Source organism: Heterocephalus glaber, unplaced genomic scaffold (assembly GCF_053883595.1).
Source record: "Heterocephalus glaber isolate CG9 unplaced genomic scaffold, H.glaber_assembly_v1.0 deba00000818, whole genome shotgun sequence".
Taxonomy (NCBI): Eukaryota; Metazoa; Chordata; class Mammalia; order Rodentia; family Bathyergidae; genus Heterocephalus; species Heterocephalus glaber.
The window spans coordinates 13,456,338-13,468,394 of NW_028258164.1; the positions used below are offsets into that span (position 1 = coordinate 13,456,338).

Genomic DNA, 12,057 nt, shown 5'->3' on the forward strand with positions numbered 1-12,057 from the left:
CCCAGCTGCAGAGGCTTCTGAACCAAGCATCCACCATCAGGAGAGCACCTGGGGCAGTGTGTGATTGCAGGTGGCCCCCACCCATGACAGGCAAGGCTTTGGCAATGAAGTTCTCTCAGGAGAACTGCAAACAGGCCAAAGCGCAGAGCACCAGAGCCTAGGGCGGCAGGCCATCTCCATGGGAATGGCTAAAGGGTTGCAGGTTCCCTCCCTGCCTTCCCTTAGGGAGAATGTACACTAATGTCTCTTCGAAGTCAATGTCCTAAACCAGGGCAGTGGCTTGCCAATTAAGCCTTTTACATTTTGACTCAAAGCAGCCGATTAATAGCAGCCAGCGACATTTAACTTGTCTATGACAGAGGGAAGGGGGCACTTCTTGTGGATGGAGGTGGGACAGCAGATTGAAGAGTCAGCCCCTCCCATCAGTTAACAGCTCCAGCCAGGGCAGTCTTGGAATTTGAACTTTAATGACATTTTGAGAACACAGACAACCATTCTTTCCCTCCCACTATGGGTTCACAGCCCACCTGCCTCGGCCATGTTCTGTTCAGGCCCAGGGATGTCTGCTTTCTCATGAGGCATGTGCAAGGATTCTCTGTGCCTTCTTTCTTACTAGTCAGAGCTGGGGATGCTTTGTGGACTTTGTCCAGACACCGGGGGTGGGGGGTGGGTGGGTAACGGATGGCGGCAGGAGTCCAAGCCATAGCGTTGAAGGGCCAAGAGGTCTCAGGGCATGAGGCTCTCGAATCGTAAAGCTATGGAAAGGTCTGGTGAGAACAGGCTCAGAAGAGCGGGGCCGGTGCCACCTCAGTGGGAGTGGGCCAGGGTGGGGCTTCCAGGTCGGCATCAGAGGCTGGGAGGGCAGCTTCGCCATGGATGCGCTGGTGTCGCACCAGGTGGGTCTTGCGGCTGAAGCTCTTGCCACACTGCGGGCAGGAGAAGGGGCGGGAGCCAGTGTGGATGGCCTGGTGGCGAACCAGGTTGGTCTTGGAGCTGAAGCTGCGGGCACAGACGACGCAAGAGTGGGGGCGACTGCCCGTGTGCACGGCCTGGTGGCGGCCCAGGTGCGACTTGCGGCTGAAGCGGCGGCCGCACTGGGCACAGGCGAAAGGCCTGGCGCCGCTGTGAGCCCTGGAGTGGGCAACAAGATTGGGCCTCGAGCCGAAGCGACGGCCGCACTGCGCGCAAGCGAAGGGCCGCTCGCCCGTGTGCACGCGCCGATGCCGCGCCAGGTGCTGTCCGTGGGCGAAGCCGCGCCCGCAGTCCGGGCAGAAGAAGGAGCGCTCTCCGGGAACACTGTGCTGGGGCGCCTCGGGGCCAGGGCCCGGGCTGCAGCCCGGACCACGAGGTGCGCAGGGCAACGACTCTGCGGCGGCGGGGTCCGAGATGGCACCCAGCGCACACTCGTCGCACCCAAAGGGGCGACCCTCGCTGCGGTGCAGACGCTGGTGCGTAGCCAGGCTCTTTTTCCAGCCAAAGGTCAAGCCGCAGTCCGAGCAGGCGAATGGCTTGGGCCCGGGAGGAGACGGCGGCGTGGGGGACACAGAGGGGGAAAGGGGCGAGGCGGGCGCTTCAGGGGAAGGCCGGACTCGGCTGGTGGCATCGTGCACCCTTTGGTGACGCACCAAGTGCTGCTTGTGCGTGAAGCTGCGTGCGCACTGCGCGCACTGGTAGGGTCTCTCGCCGGTGTGGATGCGCTGGTGCCTGATCAAGTGCGTCTTCTTGCGAAAGCGCTTCTCGCACTCTGCGCAGGGGAAGGGGCGCTCGCCGGTGTGGGTCTTCTGGTGCGAGCCCAGGTGTATCTTCTGGCTGAAGCGCTTGCCGCACTCCGCGCACGGGTAGGGCCGCTCACCCGTGTGCGTGCGCAGGTGGCGCGTCAGGTGCGCCTTCTTGCTGAAGCGCTTGTCGCACTCGGAGCACGGGAAGGGCCGCTCGCCGCGGTGGCTGCGCTGGTGCAGCAGCATGTGGGCTCGCTGCGTGAAGCTGCGGCCGCAGTCGGGGCAGGCGCAGGGGCCCTCCCCACGGTGCAGCCTCTGGTGCAGCCGCAGCGTCAGCTGGTCCCGGAAGCGCCGCTCGCACTCTCCGCAGCCGTAGGGCTTCTCCGGGACCCACCCAGACAGCGCCAGCCCACCTAAAGCCCCTGGGGCCCCCGGCTCCAGTTTGTAGGCGGCTGCCAGATGCCCCAGGTCAGGTGTGGGAAAGGGGCTAGGAAGTAACGGTAGATGCTGGGGCCATTCGACTTCCTCTCCTGCCTCCTGATCTTCATCCTCCACCTTCACCTTCCGAATCATCCACTCTTCGCCTGCACAGTCAAAACGAGAATTGTCTATTAAGCCCACACACCGCCAAGTTTTTTGGCTAACAGTGCCATGGCTTCCTGGAGCCTTGCAGCCTGACTCCCCGCGCCTCAAATGTTGCTGGGGGTGACCAAATCTAAGGCTGACGTGGATCCTCCTGAGCCTTTCTCCTCGAATCCCTTCCCTGCATCCTCTCTGGGCAACACTCACCCCTCCTGCTGCCCGGGCCGTCCCGGACTCACCTTGGAGTTCTATCCCTGCCCCTGGCTGACCTTCACCGTTAAGACTGCAGCCTCCTTCTCTCAACAGGTCCTTGATACCTCCCCTTTGCTGCTTTCTGTACCCCATTTCCTGGGGAGCTTTCACCAAAGGCATCTATTACAGGGGCAGGACCATGACTCTGGTGTGTTCTTATTGTTTGTACTGACGGTTAAACCTAGTGCCTTGCACACGCTGGGGAAACACGTTGCCACTGAGCTACGTCCCAGCTGTTTTTATTTATTTCAAAGCAAGGACTCACTAAATTCTTCAGGTTGGTCTTGAACTTGGCATCTTCCTGCCTCAGCCTCCCAGAGTGGTGGGATTACAGGCCTATGTCACCATGTCTGGCTCTGTTCTCTTTCTTTAGAGCTCCCAGAGTAAATCTTGTTTGAGAAACATTGAACCAGATGATCTGAGTTCCTGTCTTGCCCTAAAAGTCTATCATGGCCTGAGCCTTGATGACATTACACACAGATTGCTACAATTTCATCTACTCCCAGTTTCTTCTATCAATCCACTAATTCCAAACAACTATTTGTCATACTGTGATGTCACTTTCGTTTTCATTGTGCCTCACTTCTCAAGAACCATCAAAAGCTCCCCATTACAGGATAAAGCAAGTTCAAGCTACGTCTGAGGTTCACCCAAACCTATCCAACTTTCTTTTGCAGATATGAACCTTTCCCTTCTACTATGCTGCTCCTTCAATCCCAGGCATATGTGTGTCACTTTCTGCTTCAAAGTCTTTCTCAGCCTAGAATGTCTTTCCACCCTGCTCCCACTCGACTTAAGGGCTAGAGTCTACACTCTCTCAAGACAAAGCACAAAGTAATGTTTCTAACAGATCCAATACACACAGCTCTCTTACCATAAACTCCTGAGGCACTTTCTTTCTATGAACACTTTGACACCTATTTATTTCATATAGTTTTCAGTTCTTTGTCCTGGTTCATATTAATGCCATCCCAGCTAGATTTTAACTTCTAGCGGGCAGATATCTGTGTTTTGATTTTGTGTCCAATAAATGTGTCTTTTTGTATCCAATAAAAAATAAAAATGAGGACCGTCACTATTTATCAAGGTCCACTGCCTGTACATTGTCACAAACCTCACAACAACATGAAGTTACTATTATCCCAGTAGACAGGGAGACAAACCGGAGCTCCTGCCAAGCAGGCAGCCTATCAGCCCTCGGCCGGTGCTATAAATGTGGAGCTAGTGTTCAAACCAGGTCTAGGGCCAATTTGGTCTCACCATGCCCAACATAGCCTGTACATAGCAGTCACTAAATAAACTGTGTTGGAGAAGCGATGTCACTCAGGCAAGAGGTGGTAGTGGAAGGAAGGGAGGGCGGGTGGGGTTGTGAAGTGACGGCCCTGGGTATGGAAGAGATGGGTTGACTACATGATATCACTGGGATCAGTAGAGATTTGTAGGACAGAGACAGTGAAAAGGTTGATCAACATCCTTTATGTTTGTGGTCGTTGTGATTTAGGTGACCAACACCATGTGTTAAGGTTGGGGGGCACGAGGAGGGAAGTTAGGGCTTCTAGAGCGGGGTATGAGGCAAGGTGTTTCCCTTTGGGGACTGGCTCTCCAGTTCTGCTACTTATTGATGGGAACTTGCTTTGAGCACTGAAGAAAAGAGCCAGGGCTTGAACTCATGCTGGCTGGAAGGTCCTAGATTGGTTGTCTCTGGGGAAGGGGGCAGACCTGCCTCATCAGACAGCACCTCTGGGGCCCACTGGGCCCCTCTGCCCCTTGCCTGACCCTGTGGTGGATGCAGCAACAGGCAGACTCACCAGAGCAGGAGCCCACAGGCTCAGCCTTCTGTGGGGTGCACATCTGGCCACCTCTGCAGGGAGCCTTGGCTTGTTCAGTCTGGGCACTAACCTCTGGGCCAGGGATCTCATGTCCTGGAAGGGAAGAGGGAACCTCAAGGGCTCTGGAAGCATCACAGGCAGATGAAAGTCCCCACTGGTGCTAGGAAGCAGGAGCACCTGAACCACCACTCCTAGCCCACCCACAGGACTCGGTCCCACATCATACCTTCAGGGGCCAAATGCCCAGCTGCCCAGGGAAACCTCAGGCTCCTTCCCCCAGAGTAGCTGCTAAGGGTGAACAGGATGGAGGAGCCACAGTTGAGAGGTGCTTCTGGAATACGCTATGTGAGGTAGTAGCCTGGGACTTACCTGAGGCTCACCTGTTTCTCAGGAGCCAGGTGGACCCCTAGCTCCTAAATGGACTCCAATTGCAAGACAAATCATTGCTGAAGATTAGGACACCAAAAGGCCAGGCATGCATGCTTTGCCTTAGGTGCTCAGTCCTGGCTGTCCCCTTCTGGACGCTCTTCTCTGGAGGTCCCCTTAGCCACCTCTCTCAGCTCTTCCAAATCTTCCTGATCCAGCCCCTTCCCAGCACCGAATCCTACAACGCATCTGCCCCAACCTGCAACCTCTCAGTGTGCTTCGTCCCCTCCCACACAACACAGATAATCTCCTAATACTTTCTAACTTTTCTCATTTTTACATTTATTGTTGGTTGACTCTGCACTCTCTAGGATTAAGCTCCTTGAAGGTAGAGATCTTTGGTCACCAAGGCACTCCAGATATCTAGCACCCATCACATAGTGGGTGCTCAGTAACTACTAAGTGGAAGAGAGGAATAAAGGCCAGAAAGGTTACTCCCTGCACCACTCTGCATGGTCCCCACCTACTTACCTGAGTGTGTGTTCATTGCTCTCTCTTCCCTGGTGGAGGTCATCTGCCCCTGGGCATTATGAGATCCATCCCTGAGCTCACTTTGGGGGGCCATCTCTGGCTGTCCCACAGAGAATCCTGTCACAGGCAGAAAGATGGGTCCAAGTGAAGCATCTCACCCAGAACTGATGGTCGGAGGTGGGGACCTGCTTGGAAAGGAGCCTGGCTGGTAACAACTCAGCCTCTTGGAGTTAAGGATGGGAAGAGGAAGAAATAGAGTAATGAAAATATACTTGAATCCCAGGGCTCTGTGAGTGTTTACATGCACTCACATAGGCGGACACAACCCTCTTCCAGGCACTCCCACACCCCAGCACCTAGAAGGGTGCTGCCCTACATGTGCCAGCCCAGTCTGGACAGCCTCCTGAGGACGGCTCTGCTGTCCCCAAATGTCTCCACATTCCTCCAGGGTCTGACTCACCCAGGGAGCTGAGGGCCTCCAGGGTCTCTCTCATGACAACAGGGAGTAGCCCCACTTGGGGATCAGGCCACAGACCCTAGAGAGAGGAGGCAGCTCGTTCAGGTTCTTCCTGACAGCTCCTGCCTGCATCCTGGCTGTGCCCAACCTCGCCCTATGACCTCTCCCCATGACCTCTCCCCAGGAACTGCAAAGGTGACGTCCCAAGGTACAGGTGAAGGCAGAGACCTTGGAAGGTGAGGGCCCCAAGAAGCCATGTCTTCAAGCACCTGGCAGGTCTCTCAGAGCCAGCCCTAGACCATCGACAGCGCCACCCCACGGGCACACCAGTGTTCTCGCCTGTGATTCTCTGGGGAGAAAGGGGAGGGTGGGACACCAGGATAGGGAGGGTGGGAAACTTCATCCCCTGGGTCCACCAGCTGTCACTGCAGGAATTGGTGAAATAGGAGCCAGCCAGGGCAAAGGTGAATGTCACTTTAGGGCCAGTGGGGGTGCATCTCCGAGAAGGGTCCTCGTTAAAAGTAGGATTTGACTCCAGCTTCCTCTCCCTAACCCCCTACCTCAAAACCACTCCCTCCCCATGAGGCTTTACGGGCTGGGACATCCCCCAAGGCAGGGCACCCCCTCCAGTCCTCCTCCTGTGGGCTCCCCTCCCCCTCTCCCAGGCTGGCTTCCCCTGCCCCTCCCCGTCCCTCCCCCTCTGCCTTCCGCCCTCTCTTCCCACCGAATCCAGAGTCCGCCCCGAGCTCCTCCCCCTGCCCCGCCCCTCCGGGTCCGCCTCCGCCCGCCGACCCCCACCCTGTGCCCGGCGGGCTGTCCCCGGCTGGGCTCCCCTACCCCCTCCCAACGCCCGTCCCCGCCCGCCCGCAGGTCTCCCCAGCCACCCCCTCCCGGGCTGCCCTCTCTCCCTTCCTTCCCCTCCTCTTTTCCTTCCTCCCTGACACACGCCCTCCCCCTCCCAGTAAGCCCCCCTTCCCCCTCCCTCCTCTCCTCCCCTCTGCCTCCCTCTTCCCCTCCCCTCCCCCCTCCTCCCCCACTTGGGTTTCCCTTTTCTCTTGTTACCTCTCCCCTCCCCCTCCCTCTCTTCCCCTCCCCTCCTCCTCTTCCCCTTTCCTTCCCCTCCCCCCTTTCCCCTCCCCCCTTTCCCCTCCCCCTCCTCTCCCACTCCGGTTTCCCTTCCTTCTCGCCTCCCTCCCCTGCCCACCCCGTCCTCCCTCCCGCAGCTCTCCTCCTTCCGCGGCCCCCGCCTCCCCTTACTGCCGGCTCCAGCTTCGCTCCCCTCCCCCTCCTCCGCTCCCCAGGAACGCACTTCCCCCCCTTCCAGCCTGCTCCCCGGGTCCCCAAGCCTGCGGCTCCCAGTGACCTCGCAGTGCGGACCTTCTCGCGAGCCCTGCCCCTCCCCGCCGCCCCTAGGAATCCCTCTCTCCCCGGCACACCCCCCTCTCCGGCCCCTGTCCCCATTTCTGCTCCCCGAGGACTTCTTACCCCTCCCAAGTTTTCCTCAAGACCAGATCCCCCCCCGCCCCCGCTGCCTCCCCACCCCACCGGTCCTCCGGAGTCACTCGGGTTCCGGTCACCTGTCAGCGCCCTCTTCTCTCGCCCCTCCAGAGCAGCTTGACCCAGCGCCCCGTTTTTCCGCCTTGCCTTCTTCCCTCCTGCACCCCTTCCCCCCTCCCCGCCTCGGGATCTCGCGGCTCCTCCCCAGCCCCCGCCCTGCCCTCCGGTTCGCGGGCCCCTCGCTCGGCCCCAGGACCCTACCCCCGCAGCCTCGACCTCTCCGCCCCTCCGTGCCCTCTCCCCGCGGCTGTCACCTGCACGCGGGTAGTGGGCCGAGCGCCCGAGGGGGGTGGCGAAGCCTCTGCCGGCACCTGGCCCGCACCTGGCCCCTACCTGGCGGGTCTCCCGGCCAAGGCCCGCAGGAACCCAGGCGGCCGGGCCTCGCTCCCGCGGCTCCGCGCACAATGGCGTCCGCCGCCTGCAGCCCGGTGCGGACGGCCCGAGACCGACGGACTGACAGCCTGAAACTTCGCGGGAGGAGGAGGGCACGCGGGGGGGGCGGGGGAGAGGGGCCGGGCAGCGCCGCCCGAGGGGGCGGGGACGGAGGGAGCGGAGCCGGAGCCAGGGCGCCCGCTCGCAGGTGGGGGCCCGGGGCCTTCAAGGGTGGAGGTCCCCAGAGGGCGCTCGGGCGCTAGGTGTTCAGGTGGTGGTCGGGAGGAGCGAGGCACGGGGAGGTGGAGGGAAGTGGGAGCCGAGGAAGGGAGGGGAGGAAGGGCGCCCGGGCTGCGGAGCCGGAGGGAGGAGGGTTCTTGGAGGGAGGAGCCGGGAAAGGTGGAGCGCGCTCAGGGGTTGAGGAGTTGGGGGATGAGGGAGGGGGCGCGCTCGGAGAGGGGCTCCTGGGTGTGCGCGCTGCCGTCTACGCCGCCGTGCCAGCCTGTGGCGATGGTCGGGGGTTGTCTGGGAGACCACGGCCGGCTGTCCGCTCAGATCCCATCCGGATCCCACCCGATCCACCGAGATCCACACTCTCCAGCCCAAGTCCTAGGACTTGATCTGGGACCCGGGACGGGACCCCTGGGAGGTGGAGGGAGACGAGCGAGCTGGGTCCCCGGTGTAGAAATTGGGGAGCCGCAGGCTGGGGGCCAGGTCCCCGGGGAGAGGAGAGGGCCAGGCTGACCCTGAGGCTGCAGGGGGTGAGGGGCGAGAGAAGGGGGCGCGCCCCGGGAACCTCTGGGACTTGGGTGTGGAGGGCTTCGCTGTCCTCAGCCCTCGGATCCGTCTCCTCCGGACCTCGCCCGCTGTCTTTGTCAGTCTCAGCCCCTTCTCCTCGGCATTGCACATGCCTCCACTCCTGGAACGCCCCGGACACCGTCCTCCTAGAGTTCAAATCCTGGGCAGTTATGCTGGGCCTGCTCAGAACGAGCTTTCTGCGAACTCCCCTGGACTCCTGCTTCCTCTTTCCCGCCCCTGTAGGTGAAAGGGCAGCTGCGACTTGCCTTTTCTTCCCAATCCAAATGCAGCTTGCAATCCAGAGCTGGAAGACTGGGAAAGGGAAGCGGAATGCCACCTGTGCCTGCACCACACTGCTACTGGCTAGTCACCCCACGGGGACAGCCATGGGGACAGCTGTGCAGTCTGGACGCAGTGACCCAGGGCTGACCTTGCAGAAGACAGGGAAGCTCTGGCACAGCAGAGGTGCTTTCAACGTTTGTGGATGGTTAGAATGAGCGGTGTGTGACTCTGGGCGACCTGGAGAAGCCCGGATCCCTCAGATTCAGCTGTGTCAGCTCTTCTAAGTCCCGAGGCTCATTAGAGGGAACAGACTATGTCCCTCTGTGTGGCCTGGGCTGGGGTTTGACACCTGCTGGGGGCATCCCCATGTGCAGGACACTAAAGGAGAGTATGTCAGAGAGCGAGCGAGTGAGTGAGTGAGTGAAAGGCTGGAGTAACAGAGTCTGACAGACCTTGGCCCTTTCCCAGGACTCCGGGGTTGGGGAGCCAACTCTGGCCATTCCTGAGCCCCAGCAGGGACTCACACTGGACCCTCTTTTGGGCCCAGGCCCTATGGTGGGCCCAGGAGAGGGAACACTGGCCCAGGTCTGACTGCCCAGATTGGATGGCTGCACAGGATGCTTAGTGGGACATTAGGCTTAAGAGGTAGAGGAGTCCAAGTCTGACATCCTGGCCACATTCCAACCTGGTGTCTTTGGAGCTCTGCTGGTAACCAGGATGTAACCAGGATTCTCCTGTGGAGCCTGTCATTTGCCCCTCCCAGCTGGGTACTGAGATTATTCCATCCGGCTCAGCTCTGCCCCTGGCCTGGGGGAGGTGCCTCCAACCCCACCTCAGCTCCCACGTTTGAGAGCTTTCAATCCTTAGCCTAGGTGCCCTGGTTCAGGACCCCAGGGACCCTAAAAAGCTCTCACAGGGGACCAATGGCCCCAGCACAATCACCCCTCCTAAAATGTCACGTCCTACAGAGGGAAGAGGTACGTATTATCCTCTTGTCTTCCAGCTACCTTGGGCCTCAATTCCTGAGTGCATGGCCTGGTGAGAGAGGGGACAGAGGAGGCAGGAAAAGAACAGGGAGAACACCATAATAAAGTCATTTTCATCCATCACTGAGCCCAGTAACTCTTAACCTTTTGGTGGGGCTCCCCCTGAGAATCTAATAAAAGTTATGAAACTGTCCTTGGAAAAGTGTGTGCACACAAAATTTCAAAGAACTCATGGAGTCCCTGAGTCCCATCTGTGCAGCCCTGGGAAGTCCCTAAGGTTTTTGCTGATCAGAAAGAGGCCCAGAAAGAGAGGTGGCTTGCCCGGGTTCCCACTCTGACTTGCAGTAGTGCCTGTGCATGCAGGAACCCAACAGGCTCAAAGTGACTGGCGGTGGTTCCCCTTGAGTGACACATACACACTAGCAGGGACAGAGAGGCCCGCTACCAGGGAGAGTTGTCCTCTGAGGGGAGGCTGTCAGCAGGTCCAATCCAGTTCTGAGCAGCTGCAGTCACCAAGCATGAGATCAGGATAAAGCCTCCCCACTTCCAGGGCCCAGCCTTGGACAGACTGGCATCATCTCTGCTCCACTGTGGCAGCACTGCCCAAGCCCGAACCTCAGGTCCCCCAAAGGTGGCCTGGGGGTCGGGCACCATGCTGCTTCCCACCCTCCTCTTTGGGATGCTGTGGGCACTAGCTAATGGGTAAGCAGCCCCCAGGACCCTTCCGGCTAAGATCCTCTGGCTGATACCCAGGGACCCTGTGTGACACCAGCCTTGCCTCCCTGTGTTTCTCTCTCCAACTTTAGCCTCCTCCTTGTTTTAGAGACCTCCCCTGGGAATTAGCTCTTATGGGAGGAGTGGGGTTGCAGGACAACTTCTTGAGGACAGAGGGAATGGTGGTAGCAGCTGTGACTCCCTATCCTGGACAGGCAATGGTGTGAATGGACAGAGATCATCCATGAGGAGGAAGAAGTAACCCCCCGTCAGGAGGACCTGGTGCCCTGCACCAGCCTCTACCATGACAGCCTCCTAGGCTGGCGTCTGGACCTGCCCTACTGGGGTGGCCGTGGAGGGTTCACCAGGTCCCCAGCACCTGGGCTCTGCCCCATCTACACGTGAGTGAGGGTCAGAGGCTGGGCTGTCTGTGGAGCAATAAAGGAATGATGGCCGGACATTCTGTGATGGGGGAGGATGGGGCACAAGCAGAAATTTGGGAAGTAGGGGCTGAACACTAACATCCCTCCCTGCTTCCTCCTGTTTGGTGCATTCAGAGCCCCCAAAATGCAGCCTGTCACCCGGAACCGGACAGTGAGGGCTTGCTGCCCAGGCTGGGGGGGGCACACAGTGCACTGATGGTAAGCATAGGCATTATGGGGGTCGGGTCCTGGGCAGACTCGTAACTGTGGTTCTTAACTCCCATCTGTGATTTAGGGGAGGCAGCTAGGCTGAGAATCCTAGGTTGTGCCTGTGCTAACTTCAGGGCATGCCCCATTCTCTCTATCCATCACAGTCCTTGTCCAAGCAAGCCCTGATGGCCAGTGCTTTGCCACACAGCAGTGCCAGCCTCTGGCAGGCTCAACTCCTACTTCGGCAGGAAGTCTGGAAGAGTGCTGTGCCTGGCCCTGGGGACACAGCTGGTGGAACAGCAGCTCCCAGGTCTGCCTCAGTTGTTCCAACAGACACCTCCCAGGTGGGTCTGCAGGCCCCAGCTCCAGATAGGCACATCCTGGCCATCACCCCCACATCTCCCTAGGCCTTGATCTCCTAGCATTTCTAGGGGTCTTGCCCGCTTCCCTGCCGGCCAGAGCAATCATGCCCTGTCCACAGCTTCCTCCTGTGCCAGGACTGTGCCCTCAGCTCAGCCCTCCCTCCTGCACTCAGAGCCTTACTCTGATGTGATGTGTCCTGGCCAGGGGATGCTTCCTCTACAGCCCTCCTGCAACCACTGGCAGGGGCCGTGGGCCAGCACTGGAGCCAGCGCCAGTGACCCTCAGCCCCTTGTGCCACCTGGTCAGGCTTCCACTACCACACATTTGATGGATGCCACTACCACTTCCCCGGGCCACTGTACCTACCTGCTGGCGGGTGCTACTGATTTCACTTGGGCTGTCCACTTGGGGCCCCAAGGCCATTGCTCCCAGCCTGGGCACTGCCAGCTGGTGAGGGAATGGGGGGACAGCCCCAGGGAGGGGACTGGACCTGGGGAAGGAGAGTCACTGACCCGTTTTCACTGTGGCCCTCCCCAGGTCCGGGTGATGTTGGGCTTCGAGGACGTGCTGATCCAGGGCGGTGCGGTCTCTGTGAGGGGGAAGCCCATGCCTGAGGGG

General features: G+C 59.5%; 2 protein-coding genes across 9 annotated transcripts in view; one reads left to right on the plus strand and one right to left on the minus strand.

Moving 5' to 3' along the window:
- Positions 1 to 445: 445 nt before the first annotated feature.
- Positions 446 to 8,687, minus strand: Znf467 (zinc finger protein 467). 8 transcript variants are annotated; one of them, XM_004860434.3, is made up of 6 exons: positions 7,626 to 8,687; positions 5,964 to 6,084; positions 5,739 to 5,814; positions 5,279 to 5,395; positions 4,361 to 4,474; positions 446 to 2,302 (listed from the first exon to the last, which is right to left on the minus strand). In XM_004860434.3, exons 3-6 carry the CDS (start codon positions 5,770 to 5,772, stop codon positions 783 to 785), a joined length of 1,785 nt encoding a protein of 594 aa, XP_004860491.1. In that variant the 5' UTR covers positions 5,773 to 5,814; positions 5,964 to 6,084; positions 7,626 to 8,687; the 3' UTR covers positions 446 to 782. The 8 variants fall into 8 exon arrangements, with proteins under 8 accessions (XP_004860491.1, XP_021096544.1, XP_021096542.1 ...); XM_021240885.2 differs by having other exon boundaries at positions 6,005 to 6,084; positions 7,626 to 7,759; XM_021240883.2 differs by lacking the exon at positions 7,626 to 8,687 and adding an exon at positions 7,313 to 7,364.
- Positions 8,688 to 10,645: 1,958 nt separating this feature from the next.
- The window catches only part of Sspo (SCO-spondin), a gene marked incomplete at its 5' end in the record, with an annotated part of 46,390 nt that continues 44,978 nt past the window's right edge, over positions 10,646 to 12,057 (plus strand). Inside the window, 6 exon segments of the mRNA XM_087207731.1 lie at positions 10,646 to 10,845; positions 11,002 to 11,062; positions 11,064 to 11,085; positions 11,241 to 11,420; positions 11,644 to 11,786; positions 11,788 to 12,057. Of these exon segments, the coding sequence (XP_087063857.1) occupies positions 10,646 to 10,845; positions 11,002 to 11,062; positions 11,064 to 11,085; positions 11,241 to 11,420; positions 11,644 to 11,786; positions 11,788 to 12,057 (876 nt within the window).

What these genes read in the sequence shown, in the direction of transcription:
- Znf467 (XM_004860434.3), bottom strand. Translation starts at nt 5,772, where the DNA reads ATGAGAGAGACCCTGGAGGCCCTCAGCTCCCTGG. An exon ending in GGAGGCCCTCAGCTCCCTGG is followed by an intron (nt 5,396 to 5,738) that starts GTGAGTCAGACC and finishes TGCCTGTGACAG; the next exon opens with GATTCTCTGTGGGACAGCCA. An exon ending in AGCAATGAACACACACTCAG is followed by an intron (nt 4,475 to 5,278) that starts GTAAGTAGGTGG and finishes CTTCCCTTCCAG; the next exon opens with GACATGAGATCCCTGGCCCA.